This window comes from Eretmochelys imbricata, chromosome 4, assembly GCF_965152235.1.
Source record: "Eretmochelys imbricata isolate rEreImb1 chromosome 4, rEreImb1.hap1, whole genome shotgun sequence".
NCBI lineage: Eukaryota > Metazoa > Chordata > Testudines > Cheloniidae > Eretmochelys > Eretmochelys imbricata.
In genome coordinates, this window is record NC_135575.1 from 59719404 (window position 1) to 59740051 (window position 20648).

The 20648-nt window shown below is 41.3% G+C and overlaps 1 protein-coding gene across 3 annotated transcripts in view; it reads right to left on the reverse strand.

Annotated features, from left to right (window-relative positions):
* NR3C2 (nuclear receptor subfamily 3 group C member 2) overlaps nt 1-18230 on the reverse strand; it is a 278667-nt gene extending 260437 nt beyond the window's left edge. Inside the window, exons 1-2 of one of the 3 annotated variants that reach the window (XM_077815358.1) lie at nt 17524-18230; nt 8810-10592 (exon numbers count right to left, since the gene is read on the reverse strand). In XM_077815358.1, coding sequence (XP_077671484.1) covers nt 8810-10590 — 1781 coding nt within the window. In that variant the 5' untranslated portion in view covers nt 10591-10592; nt 17524-18230. Of the gene's footprint in view, nt 1-8809; nt 10593-15296; nt 15451-17523 lie in introns of those variants that run through there. The other 2 variants (XM_077815356.1, XM_077815357.1) reach the window with 2 other exon arrangements.
* Between the last annotated feature and the right edge of the window lie 2418 nt (nt 18231-20648).

A 20648-nucleotide genomic window follows, 5' to 3' on the forward strand; every position in this document is an offset into this window, starting at 1 on the left:
TTAAAATATTTTCCCCAAACAAATTTTTATTTCAATCAGCCTTACATCAATTCTAGCTTTTACTATTATGATAAGAGCTATAGTGCTTATGGTAGTTTACAATATATCTTTAAGAAGCATTCCTTACAAATATAGATACTAAACCCAACAGTAATCTATGTAAAGCACTTAAGTATTTAAATCCAACCCTATAGAGCACATGCTTGACTTCCATTAAAGTTAAATGCTTTGCTGAACCCGGATGGTTTACTGACTCTAGGCCTCCCACCCTACTCCCACTGTAGACTATTTCAGTACTGCCTGAGTAAAGGCTTTGCAATGTTAGTCTCACTATTGCAATAAACGTACCAATATGCAAATATCTTTATAACAGTCAAATGTCCAATAATCGAACCACATTTACAGTGCATATATAAAGCTGTAATGGTTTTCATACAGGACATTTCAGAACCCAGTTTTCCAGTCCTTATTAAAATTATGAATTTGTATTTTCAGTAGAATTTTGCTAATTCAGATTTCTTTAACCTGCATATTTTAGAATCTGCACACAAAAATTGGTGCCATCTTCTCACTTCTCAGCAAAGATTTAATAGCAGACTTCTGTAATGAGGTCTTATATTACTGAAGTACATGACGAGATTGTATAATACTATGCTATTTTCATATTAAATTAACCAAATAAATTTGTGTTGCAGTATCCTAGTTTTCTGTGTGTTCTTTCAGTTACTCACTAATTTACAAAATTCAGTAATTAGGGAAAATTGTCAAGCTTCCACTGTGTTTCCATATCCCATGACCTTTCTGACCTCCAGATTTTCATAAAAGACAAAAACATTACTAAAAACCGTAAAAGAGACAATGTTGTGGATACAGAGATTTAAACACACAGCTCTCTAGGGCACAAACATCCATGTTACATATTTTGCTCCATGTGGACCTTTCACTTTCAATTTTTTGGATGCAGCATCCAATAGAAATTATCTTGCATTAATATTTTTTCCATTGAAAATTAAACCTCAAAAGCCAAATTTTCAGAGGATCTTGTAAATGTTGTGCTAAGTATTTACAAAATCTGAATTTGTGAGCACAAAAAGCCCCCAAACAACTGAGGAAACAAAATAGTGGGCCACTGGACACATAAATGCACATACGTACGGCTGACGAACGCTTTGAAAATTTGGCCTCAAATATTCATATGGTCCTGCAATTTTAATTTACTCTCTTATTGAGGGAAATTTAAAACAAAAAAAAAACAATTTACTGCTTTAGCAAGACTACACCAAAAATTATTAGAAAAATAATTTATAAATAAGCTATAAAGATAATGCATCATTTAAAAAATGTAAGCAAGCTTAAAACTTTTACATTAAGAATCATTACTTAGCCCTGGTCTACACTGGGGTGTGGGAAATCGATTCAAGTTACGCAACTTCAGCTACGTGAATAATGTAGCTGAAGTCAACGTACTTAGATCGACTTACCATGGTGTCGCCACCGCTGCTGCTCCCCCGTCAACTCTGCCTGTGCCTCTTGCAGTGCTGGAGTACAGGAAAGCGCTCGGGGATCGATTTATCTTGTCTGAACTAGACACGATAAATCAATCCCCGCTGGATTGATCGCTGCCCACTGATCCAGCAGGTAGTGAAGACCTACCCTTAGTGACAAACTTTTCATACTAATACTTGTGGGAAGCTAAGGTGGGGAAAAATCCTGCCAAGTTTGGAGAACATTTTTGCAGCTTGGCACTTTTCTATAAAGTCTTCTAGTACGAGGTTCTCAACCTTTTTCTTTCTGAGCCCTCCTCCCTGCCCCCCAATCATGATATAAAAACTTACTCCTGAGGGCATTCTGCACCAAAAAAGTAAAAATTTTGTGCCAAAAAATTAAAAATTCTGCACACAATATTTTACAAATTTTAATTTGTCAAATAAACGTGGAGGCTCCAGCATGGCATTCGGGAGCACAGGCCACTGGCTCCACAGAGGTGGGAGATCACTGTGCAGCTCTCCGCCAGAACACTGACTCAGTGGTTATGCTGCACCCAACCCTGACACAGCGCAAGGACCAGACCTGCCCCAGAAACACACCAGGGCGCTGCCCCCTCCATGCCAGGTGCACCAGGTGTGGGCAGGCGGGCTCAGCAAGGCAGGATCCAAGTGGGCTTAGTATGGGGGGTGGGATCTACATGTGGGTTGAGAAGGTTCTGTGTGGGGCAATCTGGGTGTGGGGGGATCTGGATACACAGGGGCTTTTGCGGGGGGATTCTTGGTGCAACAGTAATGGGAGTCTGCATGGTGAAGGTAGTTGGGGCTCAGTGGGGGGGGGAGGGCATCTGGGAATGATAGAGCTCAGCAGGGGGCCTAGGTATGGGGGCCTCAGTGGGGGGTTAGATTCTGGGGGAGTGGGGCTCAGTGGGGTGGGGATCCAGGTGCAGCCGCTTGGGGCTCGGTGGGGTGGGGATCCAGGTGTGGGTGGTTCATTGGGTGATCCAGGTGCAGGGAGAGTGAGGCTCACCGGGGAGGAGGGGGGTGAGGCTCGGTAGGAGGGACTGGGTATGAGGGGGTCTGGATGCACAGGAGTTGGGCAGAGGGGGGAGCAGCTCCCTATACAGGGATTCCTCCTCCTACAGCTGAGGAGAGATGGGTGCAGGAAGCAGGGGGGGGCGTGCAGTGGGAGGGAGAGTTTGCAGAGAGATTCCTACAGCTGGATGAGAGTTCTGGGGGTGGGTCTGACCTGGCCCCGGATACTGTACAGAGGAAGAGGCAGTCCTATCCTCCCCACCCTAGCCAGGACTACCAGCCAGGTCTTCCCCAGTCCCGCCCCCTGCCCCACAGTGATTTACCTCTCTGCCAACTGCCCTGGGCACCCAAAACATACTGCTGTGGAGGGTCGCATGACTGCTCTTGTGGCTTCCCTTTGCTTCCCCATCAGAAAGTCATTTTTCTGAAGGGATACAAAGAAATCTGCGCGGGACATGAAATCTGCGCATGTTAATCAATCTATTAGTGGTAAACCTATAGAAATATTGGTTGCTTGTTTGCACCAAGAGGACTAAGAAAAAAATAAAATAAAATGGAGAGCATATTCGTGTCAGGTGTAAAAACTCCACAGCGCACCTGTGCCACAACGGTTTTCTGCATATAAAAAGCCAGAGCCAGCATTAGGGGGTGGCAAGCAGGGCAGTTGCCTAAGGCTCCATGCCACAGGGTGCCCCACGAAGCTAAGTTGCTCAGGCTTCTGCTTCAGGGCCAGGTGGTGGAGCTCAGGGCCCTGGCTTACAGCCCTGCATGGGAGGAGGAGGAAAGGGGATTCGACTTTCTGCCCTGGGCCCCAGTGAGTCTAACACTGGCCCTGCTTGGGGGACCCTCTGAAACCTGCTTACAGCCCCCCACGGGGCCCCAGACTCCTGGTTGAGAACTACTGCTCTAGTAAACAAAAAAACAAAAAACCAAACAGAGGTTGAGTCTGATTATAAATTGAAAAAATATTTGCTAGGCCATTATTTCTGTGTCAGATAAGAGTTAAATATTATCTAGAACAGTCACTTATTGAAAACAAAGTTTATTTACAAAATATTTGTGATATTGTGGCATCAGATTTCAAACCAGAACTATCCATTTAAAATCATTGATGATTTTACTCAAACCATCGTGGCACAATCTGGGTTTTCTTTTTAGCACTCTATATAGCAGAGACACAAAGTGGATATGTTGCTGACCCTGCAGAGCATTCTGGAGAAGCAGACCCCTATGGTTGCAGACAGCAGCTTTTCAGGACTGGGGCCATGTTACGTATTCCAGTCTGTCTACTCTGACAGACTCCACAGTTTTAAGCATACAACTATTGCTATTGCCACAAATACTACAAATGAATGAATCAACAAAGAATATACACATCTAACTTTAATACACATCTTTTTAAAATATAATCAGCCACTAACATTTTAAAGGTCATACATACATTCTGCAGGGTTTGTTTGTTTAACATCAGCAAGGGCTTGACTGAAAGCTCACTAAAGTCAGTTAAAGTTTCTTACAGTTAAGCACCTACTTAACTACAAGCATTTGGCTAAGTTCCTTAACTTCAGTGGAATTTAACTGCAATCCTGACTAGGGATGCTTTCCTGAATCAAGGCCAAAAAAGAAAAAACTTTAAAATAATAAAACAAGACAAGAAAGGTTTGCCTCCTCAATGAGTGGTGCTAAACTCCTCACAATAGTCAGGAAAAAAACTGAAAAGTTAAAAATGGAACCCATCAAATTGATATGGCATTGGCCAAAAATGTCACTCAAATCACTGAAAAATAAAAAAAGTTATACCTGAGTACTTTCTTTTGTCACCTGTCTGAACAAGTAACCCTTTTGAATCACAAATCTAAGGCAATGCCCCAGGGCTGTTTCCTCAACCATCTGTGCATGCATCTTCCCACTCTTGCACGGGAAGGGGATGTGACCACATTCCACTTGGGAACTATATTTGGGGAGGAAGTAGAAACTGGGCAGTTTGGGGAGAGATATATTGTCCCTCTCCAGCCCCACTGAGGCTGTATTATCTTTCTGCAGTATCCTCTTCCCAACCCCTGCTATACTTGGGGGCCCCAAAGACAGCAACCATGAGTCCCCAGTAGTATAGCTACCATACAGCCACTCTGCCATAGAGTCAGGGAACTTCTTTTGTGGGGAGGGGAATGGAACATGCAAATCCCTCCACTGGGATGGTGTTGGGGGATTGCACAAAGGATTTTACCATGTAAGGGGATGAACTGGCCCAATATGTGAATTTTAATTACTATCCAAATTACTATTAATAGCTGTTAGTGGTAAACCTATAGAAATATTGGTTGCTTGTTTGCACCAAGAGGACTAAGAAAAAATAAAATGAGAGCATATTCGTGTCAGGTGTTCTGGTAAGTTGCTGGGAAAAGGCACATTTGATGAAAAGAGCCTCAGCACCAGACTTTTCGGTTTTACTGTTGTTTCAAGCAACCATGACACGTTCCTTAACCATTTTGAAAGTGACACAGCTGTCATGATCATGGGACTTAGAACTGCATTTTGCCTCAGATGAGCAATCAATCACTTTTAAAAAAAATAAATCTTATTTTCCATTCTGAGTGCACATTTCTCACAATGAAGTCATACAACTAAACATAAGTGATTGCTATTTACTTTAACATTTCTTAGAGATACCATTCCTTTTGAAAAAATATATTTAAATGTGTGGTGCACACAAACATTTTATGCACATTTTTTTTTTAAAGAAAAAGACATGCTGTACACACTCGCATAAAATTCAAAAGAAAATGTATTTTTGCATGGGAAAACCACTTCTTTCCTCATATTAAGTACTAGTTCTACAAATAATAAACCCTTATTGACTAAACATCAAAAGAGCAACAATTATGAAAGACAAAATAAATGAGGAGAAAAGGGGAATGTTCCGGATGATGGTTTGTACTGGGTATAATCAGCATGGTGGCAAGAATCTGTCATGTCTGGATAATGTTTATTAGATCTGGTTAGCAAGAACAATTGACTTGTGATACCTATTAAACTGGGGTTTTCATTCTCATTAACGGTCTCAAGATTAATGCTCAAAACCTAAATTTAACTCTGCTCCATGCCCAGCCATCCTATGCCTTTACCATGTAAGGCAGCTGGAAGTTAGAGGGCATCTTAGCGTTCATTATATGTGTGCTGAAGAGAAATGGCGTGAGGTTCTCCCCTCTCCTCCCATTAATAGGGTGGACAGGGACTGAGAAAGAGTTAAGGTTGTGAATTGAGACTTAATATTGAGATATTCCTAAAATAGTTCCTAAAATGCGACATCTTATATAAAAAGTTTTTCTGCACTTACATTTTGACATCTGAACAGATCTCTTTCGGCACTAAAGAGATTAGTTTCTCTGTGGCAAATAGATTCCTATCTCCATGAAACACCACACACAATATTAGCAAATAGACAAAAGTTCTTATGTTTTGAATTTTTCCTTCAAAAACAATCCTAAGTAACAAATACTAAGAAAACTACAATACATTTTAAGTAAAAAATGCAAGCCATTTCTGAATTAAGAAAGTATTCAAGAGAATCTACTCTACTTTCAAAATGGAGCTATGACATTTACTAATCTAGAATGTGAAAATGACCTCTGAAATTTCTTTCAAACTTCATACGAAGAATAAAATCTTCTCCATCCTAAGAACAATTTGTTTTCCAGGTCAGATTGTTTCCCTTAAAAAAATTATAGAAAGGGGGTTTGTAAAGAAGGCTTATGATGGAACCACGATTGCACCTGTAATTATGGAGCCATTCCAAACAGATAAAAAGCAGTAGTATTGTTTTAACACCACAATAGGGTTATGCTGTGAAAATGAAAATATATGCTCCCACTCTGAAATATACAACAGATGGGTGGACGCTATGCCCAGGGAAAGCCCCACATCTTCAATGTGCCTCTGAACAGATGCAGCAGTATATGTACATGTTAAAAATTTCAGGATCTGGGTCATATACATAGTAAGGACGACAATGACACCCATACCAAACATGCATCAAGAGTTTGGATTTCAGTCTGAGGGCACTGATTATTTACCTATTGGTCTAAATAGAGGCAAATAAGTGGATAGAGCTATCCTTGACTAGCGTGACAGGCAGATCACAAGACATTCTTACCAGTCTTGTAGAAACAAATTGTCAATTAACATTTCGTATGTCCCTACAGAGCAGTTTAGGCATTTAATTGTTGGTGAACATGCTCATAACAATAAATGTATAAAATATGTCACAAAGTGAAACATACAAAAAAAAGTCATTGTAACATATGAGCGTGCGCAACCCTTACTCATGATGAGTAGCACTTAGCCATGAGAGTACTTGCATGAGTGTCACTAGGACTACTTACAGAAGTAATGACCTCAATGTGATTTCCTCCCCCCCCTTAAATATTTCACTAATCCTCTAATGAACTTTATTCTAGGATACAGAAAACTATAGTTTAAACTTAAATGTGCGGGACTGCAGTATACCCAAGTTTTGTATTTGGGGTGGAATTTTGTAGTTGAGACAGATACCAAAAAAAATTTGTATTATGTCAGCAGAATATGTGCTTTATGGAATAGCCAAAGCAAACATGAAATATGGCTTCGAAAATGATAGGGTAGATGAAGAATGACTGGATTGGTGTTTATTTACATGTTTATTAGGCTTGGGGAAGAACGTTTTCGTATTTCTTTAATTCTGTCTTTTGCCCAATAGGCTTCATGTAGGCAGATTTCCATCCTTCTTTCAGTCACAAGTAGTATATTCTAGTTTGCTTTTTTTAAATTAGAACATTCTTTATTTTTCAGATTTTTAACAATTGTATAACTACAATATATTTTTCTGTGATTTTCCCCCCCATGAAGGAAAAAGATAGATGTTGCATTCCCAAAAGGTAGTGAAACTACCTATCAGAGCAAGGTACGTGAGGTGGGAAAACCTGAGTTCTGTCCCCAACTCTTCAACTGACTACTCTGTACAATCTTCAGCAAATTAATCTGGCTGCATCTACACTGTCAAAAACTGGACATTTGATTCACCAAAAAGAGAGTCCACCAGTGCAGCTCTCCTGGCAAGTAGTAACAGTGCAAGCTGTAATGTAGACAGGGCTCAGGTGTGCTCTGAGCAAGGTTAGATAGATAACACAATGAAAATGCTTAAGTCCTGTTTACAGTACAATTTCCACCATCACTATAGCTGCACCAGTGCTTAATTATAGTTCTCATCATTACCTCTGTAGAGTAGGCCTTCAAAATCTCTATTCCCAGTGTCCCCACTTATAAAATAGGCACAATACCACCCATTTTTATGAAATTCACTGAGACCCCAGGTTGAAGAGCTTTACATTAGTGCAAAGTATTATTACTACTCACTTGTGGTGTTCCTACAAAACTATGATAAATGCATACTATCAACAATTCTAAGGTCAATTATTTGCACTTACTTGCAGGCTTCTTTTATACCTTCTCTATTCTAAATACCCACACCAACGCATCTGAAGTATACGGATAGGCCATTTGTTAATAAAGCATGACTACTTATGATTCAGAAAAGTAGTACACAATTCAAATGATATTGGCATATTTCACTTCACCAGAAGTGAGGAAATCAGATTGTAGTTGTTTCAAATGTGTCAAGTCTTTAAAGCCCTCCTCAGTTTAGGAGACATTTCTCTGTCTGTGTAAACCACAATGTTCATACAATTACGATTCAGAAATAACATGTTTGCCACAGATCCTCACGCTTAGTTTTTAAATTTAGTCAATTAAAGACAGATACAAAGTTCATAACACAAAACTTAAAGTCCCTAATGTACCATTTCCATTTTGTCTACTTCCTTCTGACCATCACCAACAGTACAAAGCATTAAAGCAACAACTAAGAAAGAACAGCCAGCCTATATGGCACATGAAAGTAATGGCAACAAGCTCCATTATTAAAAATACTTATCATGGTAGAAGCTCAAAACATACTAAGTAGCACTATCACATCAAATGATAATATATTCTGTATTTAAATATTGAATATGAAACATGCAGGTTGTTCTTATTAAAACCAGAATCAAAAAGCTAGCAAGGTTTATGGAGAAACTGACTAATAAATCATCGAAATGCACCTAGAAAAGAAATATGTATGCAGCTTTAGAAATTAAAAAGAAAATATAAAGCCTAAATTGTGCAAAAAAATAATAAAAGAGTCATATTTATTTAGACACTGAGTAGTATAAAAAAAAACCAAAACAAAAAACAAAACAGGATTTCAGTTTGCTCACCTTGACACATTTTCTGGAATGTATTCTAAAACTGGATACCCATCATGTCTTCTGGATGCTAAGTCAGTATGTGATTTCCATGTCTCAACTAGTGTACTGACTGGAGGAAATGAGCTCACATGCTGAAAAGTCTGCTCTCTAGCAACAGGTCGTGATAAAGATATTGTGCCTTGAGCTCCAATCCTGTAGTGAAATGATTGTCCACCTGAATTCACACCAACAATGGCAGAGGATGGCATACTGTTCTCTTGATAATAGCTGCCATCATCAGGCTCCTGTTTAATACCCACAGGTAGGCCTGGATTTGGAAACACACTACCTTCACAATTGCCATCAAATGATGAAACAGGTGGTCCTAAAATCCCAGAAAGAGAATAATAGTCTTTGTCGTCCATAAATGAAAAATATGAACCATCCATAAATGGAAATGGATTTACTGCTTGATTCCCTTTAAAAGAGGCACCAGAACAAGAATGTTTAGCGGATTCCTGTTTTACTGGTACAGAAAATGGGGAATCAGAGTTGATTTTACTGTTTTCTCCAATACATGAACTACTGAATTCTCCATCTGGGTCAGGCTTTATAAACTGAACAAGATTCATCTGACCAGCTACACAATTGTTTGAGATGGCATTCTCCATTTCCTCCATTTTAGGAAATGTGATTTCTTGAGTACCTTTGTCTTTTGTTTCTGGACTAGGAATAGTATCTTGGCCTGTGCTAGGTCCAGCAGGTGTGCCAGAAGTAGGGAAGCTTAGGGCATTGTTTACTGGGCTACAGATAGAAGATCCCACAGTGCTAACAGCTGGACTAGAAAGACTGGACCTATTATTTGTATTGGAAGGGCTGGCAATAGAGCACCTTGAGTTCATGTTTGCAGGACTGGACACAGAGGATCTCATAGTGATATTATTAGGACTTGAAACTGGAGATTTCACACTGCAGTGACTAGGAGGGCTTGAAATTGGTGATTTCATGCTACTTATAGGACTAGAAAGAGGAGATCCCACATTACTAACGTGTGCAGGACTGTGCAATCTAGAGCTCCGGTTTTCAATGTTAGGTGAGCATGACAAAGGAGTTCCCTGGCTGACTGGGCTGTGTGCTGGAAAATGTACAAAATTAGTAGAAGTAGTTGAGGATACACAGTTAATGCCAGGTGGGCTACAAACTGAAGGAGTCATGTTCTGAGGACTACTGCCAGAAGGAGTTTTCTCAGGACACATTATAGGGCTTTTGACAATAGTGCGCATGAGACCACCATTCGTAGAACTTCCAGAGTCTGATATCAAAGATATCAAGGGCCTATTTGCACTGTTTAAGGGAGAGGCACAATGGCCATTTTCCTTGTAGAACTTTACCAGCTGCTCAACATTTTGGTAAGTCTTCCCAGGACTTATGCTCCCTTGCTGATTTTGCTGATCGTAGGTATAATCAGCATCTCGTATGGAATCCATGTATAAACCCATAGATTCAGCTACAGTTGTTGAAAGTTCCTTTGAGTCTGACTCACTCTTGATGTCAGAGTTTAAAATACCAGGCTGATTGTTATCTTGCTGCAGGCTAGGGAGTAGTTCAGGTTTTTCTTTGCTGTTTCCTTGAGCACTGCTGTTTGGAAAAGCACCAGATACACAGCTTACGTTTACAATCTCCATATAGTTACTCTCATCAGTCCGTTCTCCAGCACCTGAAGAAGAATACTTCACAGACTGAGAAACTTGACCCCACCGTTTCTCCATGTCTAAGCCTTCTGGGTAACTGTAGTATCCTTTTGTCTCCATAACTAGGAAAAAATACAAAAAAGTAAAATTCATAAATGATAGGCTTTTTATGATTCCATATTACAATTCAGAGATGTTAAGAAATCTAAGATAACATCGCATGATAAAAGTATTTTCTATATATGATCTAATATCATAAATGCTGTTTTAAAACAGCAACCATAGATTCTGATTAGCCATAACATAGCCATGCAGACAAATAGGAGGTGTACAGATCACCTCCTGCCTATGCAATTACTTTAGAGGACTATTAAACCTTACCTCTGGGAGCTGAGGGAAGCACAAAGGCTGCACAGCTAATGCTTCCTCCAGAGAACAAATGAGTAAATAGTGGGAGGAGAGGGACAGGCAGTGAATGGACCCATGATTCCACACTCCCCTCTATGCCAGCCAGCCCAGGTAGAAAATGAGCTGTACCGTGAAAAAAGGCTGTAAGCAAAATACTCCTCACCTAGCACAGCCGCTTACTCACTGCTGTGCATAAAACATACAAATTTAGTCTTAGATGATTTTGAAAAATCGAACAAAGACTTTACTGAATTAAATGTTAGTTCAATGACTATTAGTGATTTTAAAAGTTATGCACAAAATGAAGCGTAAATACTTATAAACCTTACAGTACACAAATTTTTTTTAGTTTGATCAATATATTGAGTGTTCAGTTTTCAATGTGAATGTCTAATCTATTTAAAACTAACACTTTTTTCTTCCCAATTTTTTAAAAAGTTTGTAGTCAACCTAAACAAAAGAATTTGAAAGCAGGATTTATGCTTTTTGCTTAAAAATATAGTCCTGACCCTGAATTTCTTCTTTTTTCAGCCAAAAGCATCTTTGCAGACACAGGGAGCAGTATTGCATCACCACTAAATCCTATCCCCAGCTTGTTCCTTCATTAAGGCCTGCCTGGTCATGTCCCTGCATACAATGTCCCACCATCTAGTCAGTGGTCAGCTTCTAGGTTGGACTGACTGTGGTGGCATTTGCATTATTTTCTTTGGCATCTTATGAGTTTGTCTTCTGCAGTGTCCCCTCCAGTGTAATCTTTTCCAAATTGCAGCCAATCCTCCTCTCCTAATTTCTTTATTTGTCTTAAAATCATTGAACTTTACACCTGCCACCTTTGGAAGAACTCTCATCTGTAATGCCTTCAGATGTCTACTTAATTGAATCAGCTGCTTCCAGACCAGAGAGTAATACTGTTTGGAAGGAAACATTATGGAAAGTAGCAAAATCATATGAAGTTTAATATAAGATAATTACAATTATAAAAGCTATGTACGAAGACTCCTGCAGTGCCATAAGAATCATTGGAAAAGCAAGCAACTGGTTCAAGTCAAAGTTTGGTGTAAGGCAAGGGGGCATGGAATCACGATCGCTTTTCATCATGTTCTTAAACTGGACATTAAGAAAGGAAGACAAGTTGGAGACCGTGACATTGGACGATCGTGAGTTAAGCTCCTTAGTTTATGCAGATGACATCATACAACTAGCACACATTTGAATGAATGGTTAGACTCCTTGCTACCTAGGAAAATTGATGTAGTCCGTTTGAATATATAATAAATGCCAAGACGACGACATGCATCTTGAAAAAGGGACAATACATAAAGTGTTGAAATGCAGCTGCAGTGAAGTCACAGAACAGGTAGAAACTTATGTGTACCTATCAGTGTTGACATTCTGTCAAGGATGAGGTTAAAAGCAGACAGCTGTGCCTTAGTCACAAGTGCTGCACAAAAATTTACAAAATTATGGACCAATAAAAGCACTATGTTTGGTATCAAATTGAATTCCTTGCACAACCAAAATTTTGATTGTCTTCAATAAACCAGTGTCCTACATGTCAACAGTATTCATATAGGTTAAAATTTTCAAACATAAATGCCTAAAGTTAAACATGTAAACCAATATTTAGATTCCAAAAGAAACATTTAAAACGTGTTGAGCACCCCCCAATACTCACTGAAACCAAATGAAGCCATGAGTATTCAGCATTTCTAAAAATGAGAACACTCATTTAGAGGCATAAATATGGATTTAGAGTGAATTTTAACCTTGTGCAGAGGCCCAGCAGAATATTGTGCACCACTTATGTCCCATTTAAGCCACAGAACTTAAGTCATGCATAGATACCACTGCACAGGGGTAAATTTCATCTTTAGTGCCTAAGTATTAGGCACAAACTTTTCAAGCTTAACAAATCAAAGCCTATAGCAGTCTAAGTGGCAAACTCCCTGATCCAGCAGCGATAGGAAGAGGTCAATTCTTTGAAAGATACATTTTGGAAGGGTAAAAAGCCTGGAAAGATTTATATATCGCCTGTTATAAGCTAAGTCTAAAAGTATCAGTAAAAACACGTGACAACAGGTTCCTTGGTGGTGCTGATTATTGCCACTAATAAGTGTTGCAGTGGGTACTAATGCTAAGAAGTCTATAGGATCAGGTTTTGGTTTTTGTTTTTTAAAAGCAAAAATTGATAAAAGAATCCATTGACTTTCATGTATGCACATCGTATCTCTACCTGATGTACTGTACAGACATTTATTTTTACAAATCTCTAAAAAGTTTTAGCCCAGGGTCTAATTCACAAATGCTGACAATGGAGGGAGGGACTGTATTTATATTGGAAATTATACTTTTATGCATTTGCGATTTTATAAATGTTTATATTATGAAGAAACCTGTTCCCCAAACCTCAAAAATGTACTTGAACATTAACACTTGTGACCTAAGTGTTTCACCACCGAACAGATCAACAAATGTAGTCTTTGCAGTCCAAGTCTCCAGACAATCAGGCATAAAACCCGTTTCTCTGCAATGGTCAAATAAAAATAAAAATTACATGGTACCTGGAATCCCTGTACTGGGAAGGTCACCTAGGTATAAGAAAATCAGAACTAAATCCAGTTTTTTGAATTCCAATATCTAAATCTGTGACTAACTTGGAAATATGTTTGGTTTTTTGCTGTTATTTGAGTTTTCTTTAAATATCATTCATCTGTGTGCCACTTTGATGACCTAGATGTAATACTACTCAGGAGATCCAGGTTTTATCCTCAGACCTGAATGTCCCAAGTCAGTGAAGTACCAATTACAAATGAAAGCAGATTGAGAAGGACTGGACTAAACAGACTGCTGCAAATCTTAAATGCAAATTTAAGGACATTGGACCATGTTCTTCTATCAATTACTCCCAGGCAATCACAGTTACTTCAGCAGCACTGCACAGGGTAACAGAGCAGAAAATGGCTCACATTCTCTTTCTTTTGCAGAATTCCCATTAATGGTAAAGGGTGTTTCAAATGCAAAACAAGAGTAGTATATGCCCCTTGAAGAGGAAAAAAAGTAGTGGATATAATTATTTTTCTATTTGTCCTAAGACATGGAGCATTACCTGGGATTTTGTGCGTGCATGCACACAGGGTGGGAGTGTAGCATGTTCCTAGTTGCTGAATTGTTTTAAAATCTCTACTTATAATTTTTCTATTTTTTATTTCTTTAAGTTATTTAATTTTTTTTTATTTAAGATTAAATTCAATCCATGTTTTCAAAATATTTTATTTACCTATTTGCATTCAGGATTAAAAGTGAACTTTTGCTCTGAAAAAACAGAACTATGTCATATAAAAGAGACAGCCATTTGTCTTTCATCTAATTCTTATTTGCTTGGCCATGTGTGTTAATTAACAAAGATATCTTTGCTTAATTTAGAATTTTCTCCCTTAATACCCATCACCTCCTCTCACTTATCCTACAGTGATAGAATGCTTAATTTATGATTTCTTAATTATTTTCAAGACAGCATTCTGTGATGGCCAACGCAGACTTAAGACTTCAGAATAGGATCACACAGCTAGAGAAAGCTCTTATTACACAAATATGAATAATTACCAAGATAGTAAATGGCGCATGGAAAGTTATATGTAATCTTTATGTTTTAATGTTCTCTTTTTCGCACATCCCGCTCCCCTCCCTTCCCTTCCCCCCTACTAAACAGTCTAGCTTTATTTTTTCCATGGGAAAATTAGATATTCTGTACTGGCTTATAAAATATAGACACAGTTAGCTAAATTTGAGAGACATATAATTCTAATTTAGAGTATGAAAATGATTAGACTACAATACACAAATGGATTTGTACAGTACATCTGAAAAAAAGGCCAAGAATGGAACAAAAGGAATAGTCTCTTTGACTAACCTTACAAAACAAAATGCCAGAAAAAATCAAGGAAACATTGAGGATGTTTGTCATTGAAACCAAATAACCATGAAATGTAGCTAACTAATTGATTACTTACTATATATATGAAACCACTTATTACAGAGGGATGAACATTAAACAGATCACTGCATTTAGTCAGTTTGACTTCCACCTAGATTTAAGACAGCTGGTTTTATATTGGAAGTTTTTGAAACTTATTAACCTATTCCTGTCAACAAACAATTACAAATCTGATCTGTGGATTTACTTTTTAAAATGCAAACAAAACTTTGGGGGGGGGGGGGAGGAAGAAGGGGAGACTCTCTCTTGGTGTGGGAAAGCTTGGGTACAAGACACACTTGTAAATGTCCATATGCATTCCAAACACAAAGAGCCTAACCTCAAATCATAAAATAATAAAAACATGCAGCATCTCCTGCTCTAAAAAGGGACATCTGAAGACCCATCTCCCCTTACAAAAACAAAACAACGCACAAAGCCCTACCTCCTTTGCAAAGTGGATACAACGACACAGCCATAAGAGGACAAGAACTGCCAGTGCTTCCCCCGGACACCTGCGCTGTCTGTCTCTACCTGTTGCTACAGTCCGCATTTCCATTAAAGTGTAACCCACCTAAATCCAACCTCCAGGCCAGAAAATGCGGATGGTTTCACATTAGAACAAGAAATAATTATTCGCCAGCAGGTAAATCCGCTGGCTTCCCTCTTAACCTGAAGTTCGCTACGTCGCCCAATGACACTGAGCAGGGCAGAAGAAGAAGAAAAAAGGTGCCAAGTCCTTTTAAAAACATGTCACATGCTCAGATAAAGTTCAAGTTAATATCCCACCCTTCGGTTGCCTCCACTGGCGGAGGGAAAGAAAAGAGACGCGCTATTGGGCTCAGGCGGGTTTCTCATTGGTCGAAAGCCGTTTCAGTCAGCGGGCGGGCGACATGACTGATACAAAGTTGCTGCGACACAGGCTGGAAAATGTATCTCTCCTTAAAGCCACAGAAGCTGGTTAAGAGCGCGCAGAGCCTGGGACAGAACTGCCTCTCCTAATGCAACATGCAGCCCTCCAAACATCCCTCTAGTCCAGTTCCCCAGCCGGAGTGGAGTCAGGACAGTGGCTAGCTGCTAGCGACTGGAGGAATTAAACACACCTCATTACAAACTAACAAGGGAAATACTTTTAAAAAGTGCCTTTAAATGAATCCAGAAGGAGGGAGGCCCCCTCCAAACGGAGTCTTGGCGGGGCTGTGATGGAGAGCGTGCCCTCCCCGCTGGGGTTTCTGTCCATTTCACTCCCCACCCCTTCGTCTGAAGGCGGGGGTGGTTCCTCTCCTCAGGTGGAACTAGAGACTAGGGTCTATAAAAAGGGAGCCTTTGTCCCCGCCCACCGCAGTCTCTCGGAGACAAAGTTAACTCCACCTGTGCCAAGGTGAGCAGCTTCGCTGGCCAGGGAGCAAATTGGAAGGACGCAGCCTTTTCCTTTCCGTGCTTACAATCATCGCTTCTTACCAGTGCAGCAAGACTATCACGTTTCCATTTCAATTTCCGTGTTTAAACAATGCATGAATAGGCATGTTATCGATGCGGTAATGATTTAAAACAGAGAAACTCACTAAGGTTCAAGGACTTGTCCTTTGCTTGCCTCTGGGTTTCATTTTATTGCGCCTGGTGTAGTCTTTGTAAATGCTGCGCACAGATTTTCTCTTTCCTCCTTTTCAAGTGAGGGTAAATGATAAATGGGGGACAATAAAACAGTTTCAAAATTCGAGACACTGTCTAGAGCCCGAAGCCTTTAATTTCACCCTCCTTGTTTGCTTGTTTCCAAAGTTTATAAATATTTTTAAAAGAAAAGAATACAATGTAAACTTTAAAAAATGATACACTCCTCAGGAGTTCTATACCAATATCCTTTAACCCTGGGCTTAAAAATCAGCAATAATGACGGGCACTCCTAAACATCAATCAATGAAAAATGTAGGTTTCCCCTTCTCCAGATTTTGACACCAGCAGCAATGGTGTAGAGAGCCTCTCTTTCTCGCCAGCTAAAATCTGACACAGACACCCACCCACCCCTTCTTGATCCCATTTCTCTCCATTTAATTCCCAGACAAGAATACACTCCCTCACGCCCCGACCAAATCCCATAAAATTAGAGGTACCCTGGGAAAAAAGGGGGGAACCTGCAGAAGAATCGTGCAATAAAAGCGGTTTAAGAGTAGACAAATACATTTAAATATTCCGTGGAATTTATGGTTTTAGAAAGCTGGGGATTACATGTTTTATCAGACGGGCGCAGTAAGATATTTACCTTTAGGATTTTTATTTAAAGTCACGTGCCTTCCATGTTTTAATATTCTTCCAAAAATTGATCTCCACTTCCAGACCCCGCAGTAGACATGGGCCGAGGAATGAGCCAGGCTCCCAGACCCAGCAGAGCTACCCAGAGACACAACTGCTAATGAGTTATTATTTAAGCAAGGGACATGGAGGTTTTTAAACATAAGTTTTAAATTATATGAATAGGATCGATTTTGACCTGGAGACACAATCTGTTAAAAATCTCTGTAGACACAGTTATTAGTTCTCCCCGCTCAACACACTGCCCTCCAAACTAACATATCTGGTCCTTGCTTTTTTGCTCTATTGCTTTCCCCATAAAGAAACGCTCTCTACCCGCCCTTTCCCCCAGGACTCTGTGCAAGTGATTTGACTGCACTCACCTTTTCTAGGACATGGTGGGGCGGTGGAGGAGGCAAGACCTCTGGCTACTGCCAACAAGCCATCCAACAAGCAGCAATCGCAAGAATTAGGAGGAAACGATGATGAAGATGCGACTGAAAATGATCGAGGTGGTTTTAGTTATATCCTGGAAGAAGGGGGCTGTAACACTCTCACACACAAACCCCAGCGGCAGCAGTTCCTCTCTGACTCCAGCTCCACGGGAGGCTGCAGCACTGTAACAGTGGAGCTGGAAACAGTGAAGTCCACCCGGATCAGCTCCTCTCTGCTCTTGGTGACAGCTCCCACCATAGAGGGTTAGATGGGGGGGGGGGGCGGGTTCCCCCTTGTGTCACACCCTCATCCGCTGCTGAAGGGGGGAGTCGGATCCAGCAGCATGGAAAGAGAAAGAGCCACCCTGAAAAAACTTGTCATTCCAGGTAAAACTCCCAGCGACGCCACCCAGGAAGAGGGAGGCGAGAGTGACACGGGTGTAAACTTTTTCCTCCCTTTTATGTTGACAAGCCCTCTGTGCTTCCCCTCCTGCGTCCGTCCTCCTTCACCTTCCTTCTCCTCCTGGCGCTGCTCCGCACTCCCGGTTTGGCTTCCCCGTGTTTTTCTCACGCACAGGAGGCTGCAGCTGGCTCTTGTTCCTGGTTTGTGGAGCTGCTGGAGGAGAGGGAGGGAGGAAGGAGGGAGGCAGGCCGGGGTGGCGGTGGGGGGAGGAGTATCGCTCCCTCCCTTCTCCCCAGGCGGAGCGTGTCTCTCGGCTCTGACAGCAGCAGTCTGAAGCGCCCGAGCCCACCCCCGCCCTCCCGGCGGCGGCGGCGGCGGCAGGAGGAGCAGCGAGCGCCGCAAGGACTCGGAGTCGCCCTGCTCTGGCTGGCCGTACCGCGCGTTCGCCCAGACACCTAGCGGGGCTGAGGGAGGCGAGCGGAGCAGGCCCGGCCAGCGGGCAGGGCCACTCCGCAGCCGTCAGGCGGAGAGCAGCGCTAGCTGCTGCTGCTGCTGCCCGCGAATGGAGGGCAGAGGCGGTGGCTGCCACTGCCGGGGCTCTGTGCGGTGACGCACGGCGGGAGCCACCTTCTGCCCTGGCTGGCAGGGTCATGACGGGGTCGCGCTGGCCCGCGGCCGCAGCGCTGGTGCTGCCCAGTGCGCCCACGGGGACTAGCGCTGCCCTGGTTAAAGCCCGGCCGGGGGACACCTCCGCGGCTCCAGTTGGCGAGTAAAATCCGGATCCGCTGTAGCTGCGCTGAAGTGATTAAAGTTACGTGGGGCTGACTCCGGGCCAGCCTGACACAGCCCAGCTGGTCTTCTTCCCGCAGGTGTGCGCTGATTAGCTTCAGGTGTGGGAGCCGGCCTTCGCCCTCCCTAGGGGGAATGTCAGCTTCCCCCCAAGAAGCCCTTTCTTTCCACCCCCGCCTTGTGCCCACAGAGCCTGTGGAACTAGGGGTGCTGACACCCCGGCCCTCGAAGTGGTTTCCATCCTATACAGTGTGAATTTGTTCAATGGCTCTCAGCACCCCCATTATGCAAATTGTTTCAGCACCCATGGGCTCAAACCAGTCATGGGGGGGGGGGTGAAAGCCTGTTACAGATTTTTTTCCTACGGTTCCCTCCTTCATGGTTACACCCCAGAGTTGGCCTCTGGGGTCCTGAAAACCCATAGCCCTAGTTGCTTGATTTTTCTTGGGGGGGAGGGGACCTCCAGCATCATTTCACCGTTGTAGGAGCCAGCTCTAGCCCAACACACAAGTGGTGCTAAAACCAGTACAAACTGCCTGCAGCTGAACCATCTCTGCTGAGCATCCAACCATTGGCTGCAAGAGGAAGCTCAAGTGTGTGAGAACCAGTATGGTCTAAGCGAGGACTGAATGCACAAAGGGCTAATCTCAGCTCAGAGACTGACATCCACATTGCTCAGATGTCCCGCAGCTTGAGTGCAATCACTCATTTTAGACCCAGAGTTACCAATGAGATATACAAAAGTGAGGGTTGCAAACTTATGACTGAAAGTTATTTACATCAGCACTGAAGAATCATGTAACTGAAGGTACAGAGTTATTTACACTAAACAAAAGAATTTCATAACTTAAGTTTCCTGCATTCCACATTTGGGCTTTGGCTAGTTAAGATAGATGTTAGCCTCTGCTAAGTCACAAGGATCAAAATTTAGCTCCCTAAATCCTGAGGTATTGAGCACCCATAGCTACCATGAACTTCAACAGGAGCTTTAGAAGGGTCATGCTTGCACAATCAGGCCATTTATGTAAGTACCTAAATTTGGATGCTTAACTTTATACAAACATCTGAAAATTTTTGCTTTAACCTCTGTGCCTTATTTTCAACATCTGTGAAATAGGAATACTAATACCCCATATACTGCATGCAAGGATGACAAGCGGTTAATAGGGGTAAAGTGTTACCCTTTGCCTTCATGACCCACTCACACCTTTCAAACACAGAAAAACTTTCATGTATTTAAAAGTGAACACTAAAGCTAATAAATGACAGATTAAAATTTCACTTACAGCTGGAATTTTAGCAGTTTGATTTTATTTTAAGATGTTAAATACATTCTAATTTTATTTTCTCAATGAAAAATAAAGTCTGAAGAGGTGGCTGTCCCTTAAGGCCCTGACTCAGTGAGGTGCTTAAGAACATGCCCAGGTTTATGCATGGTCATTTTGGAGCTCAGGGTTGTGATCATGATCCTGCAAAGACATGCAGGAGTAATTTTCCAGATGTCAATTGACCCACAACACTACTCATAAAAGTAAAGTTATGCAGGTGCATAAACCTAAGTAGGCATTGGGCCCTGCTTTTTAATTAAGTTATTGTCTACCCTATCCAATCATCCATCTAAAGTTTATGATGAACTTGATAATATTAAGTAGAGAATCCTAAGACATTTGTAAGGCCAGACTTTAGGATGACAGAATTCAATAGCAGAATTAGAGTTTTTTAATTGTAAACCAATCTTTCACTTTGCCTACACTAGCAGTCTATATTCACCCATGACGTAGCTGAAAAAGGAGAAATGTACTGATATGTATTTTAACAAAAATTAGGAACCTTCTGTTCTCTTTTTTCCTTGCCTGTCAAGTCTGGTTTGGAATACAGATAA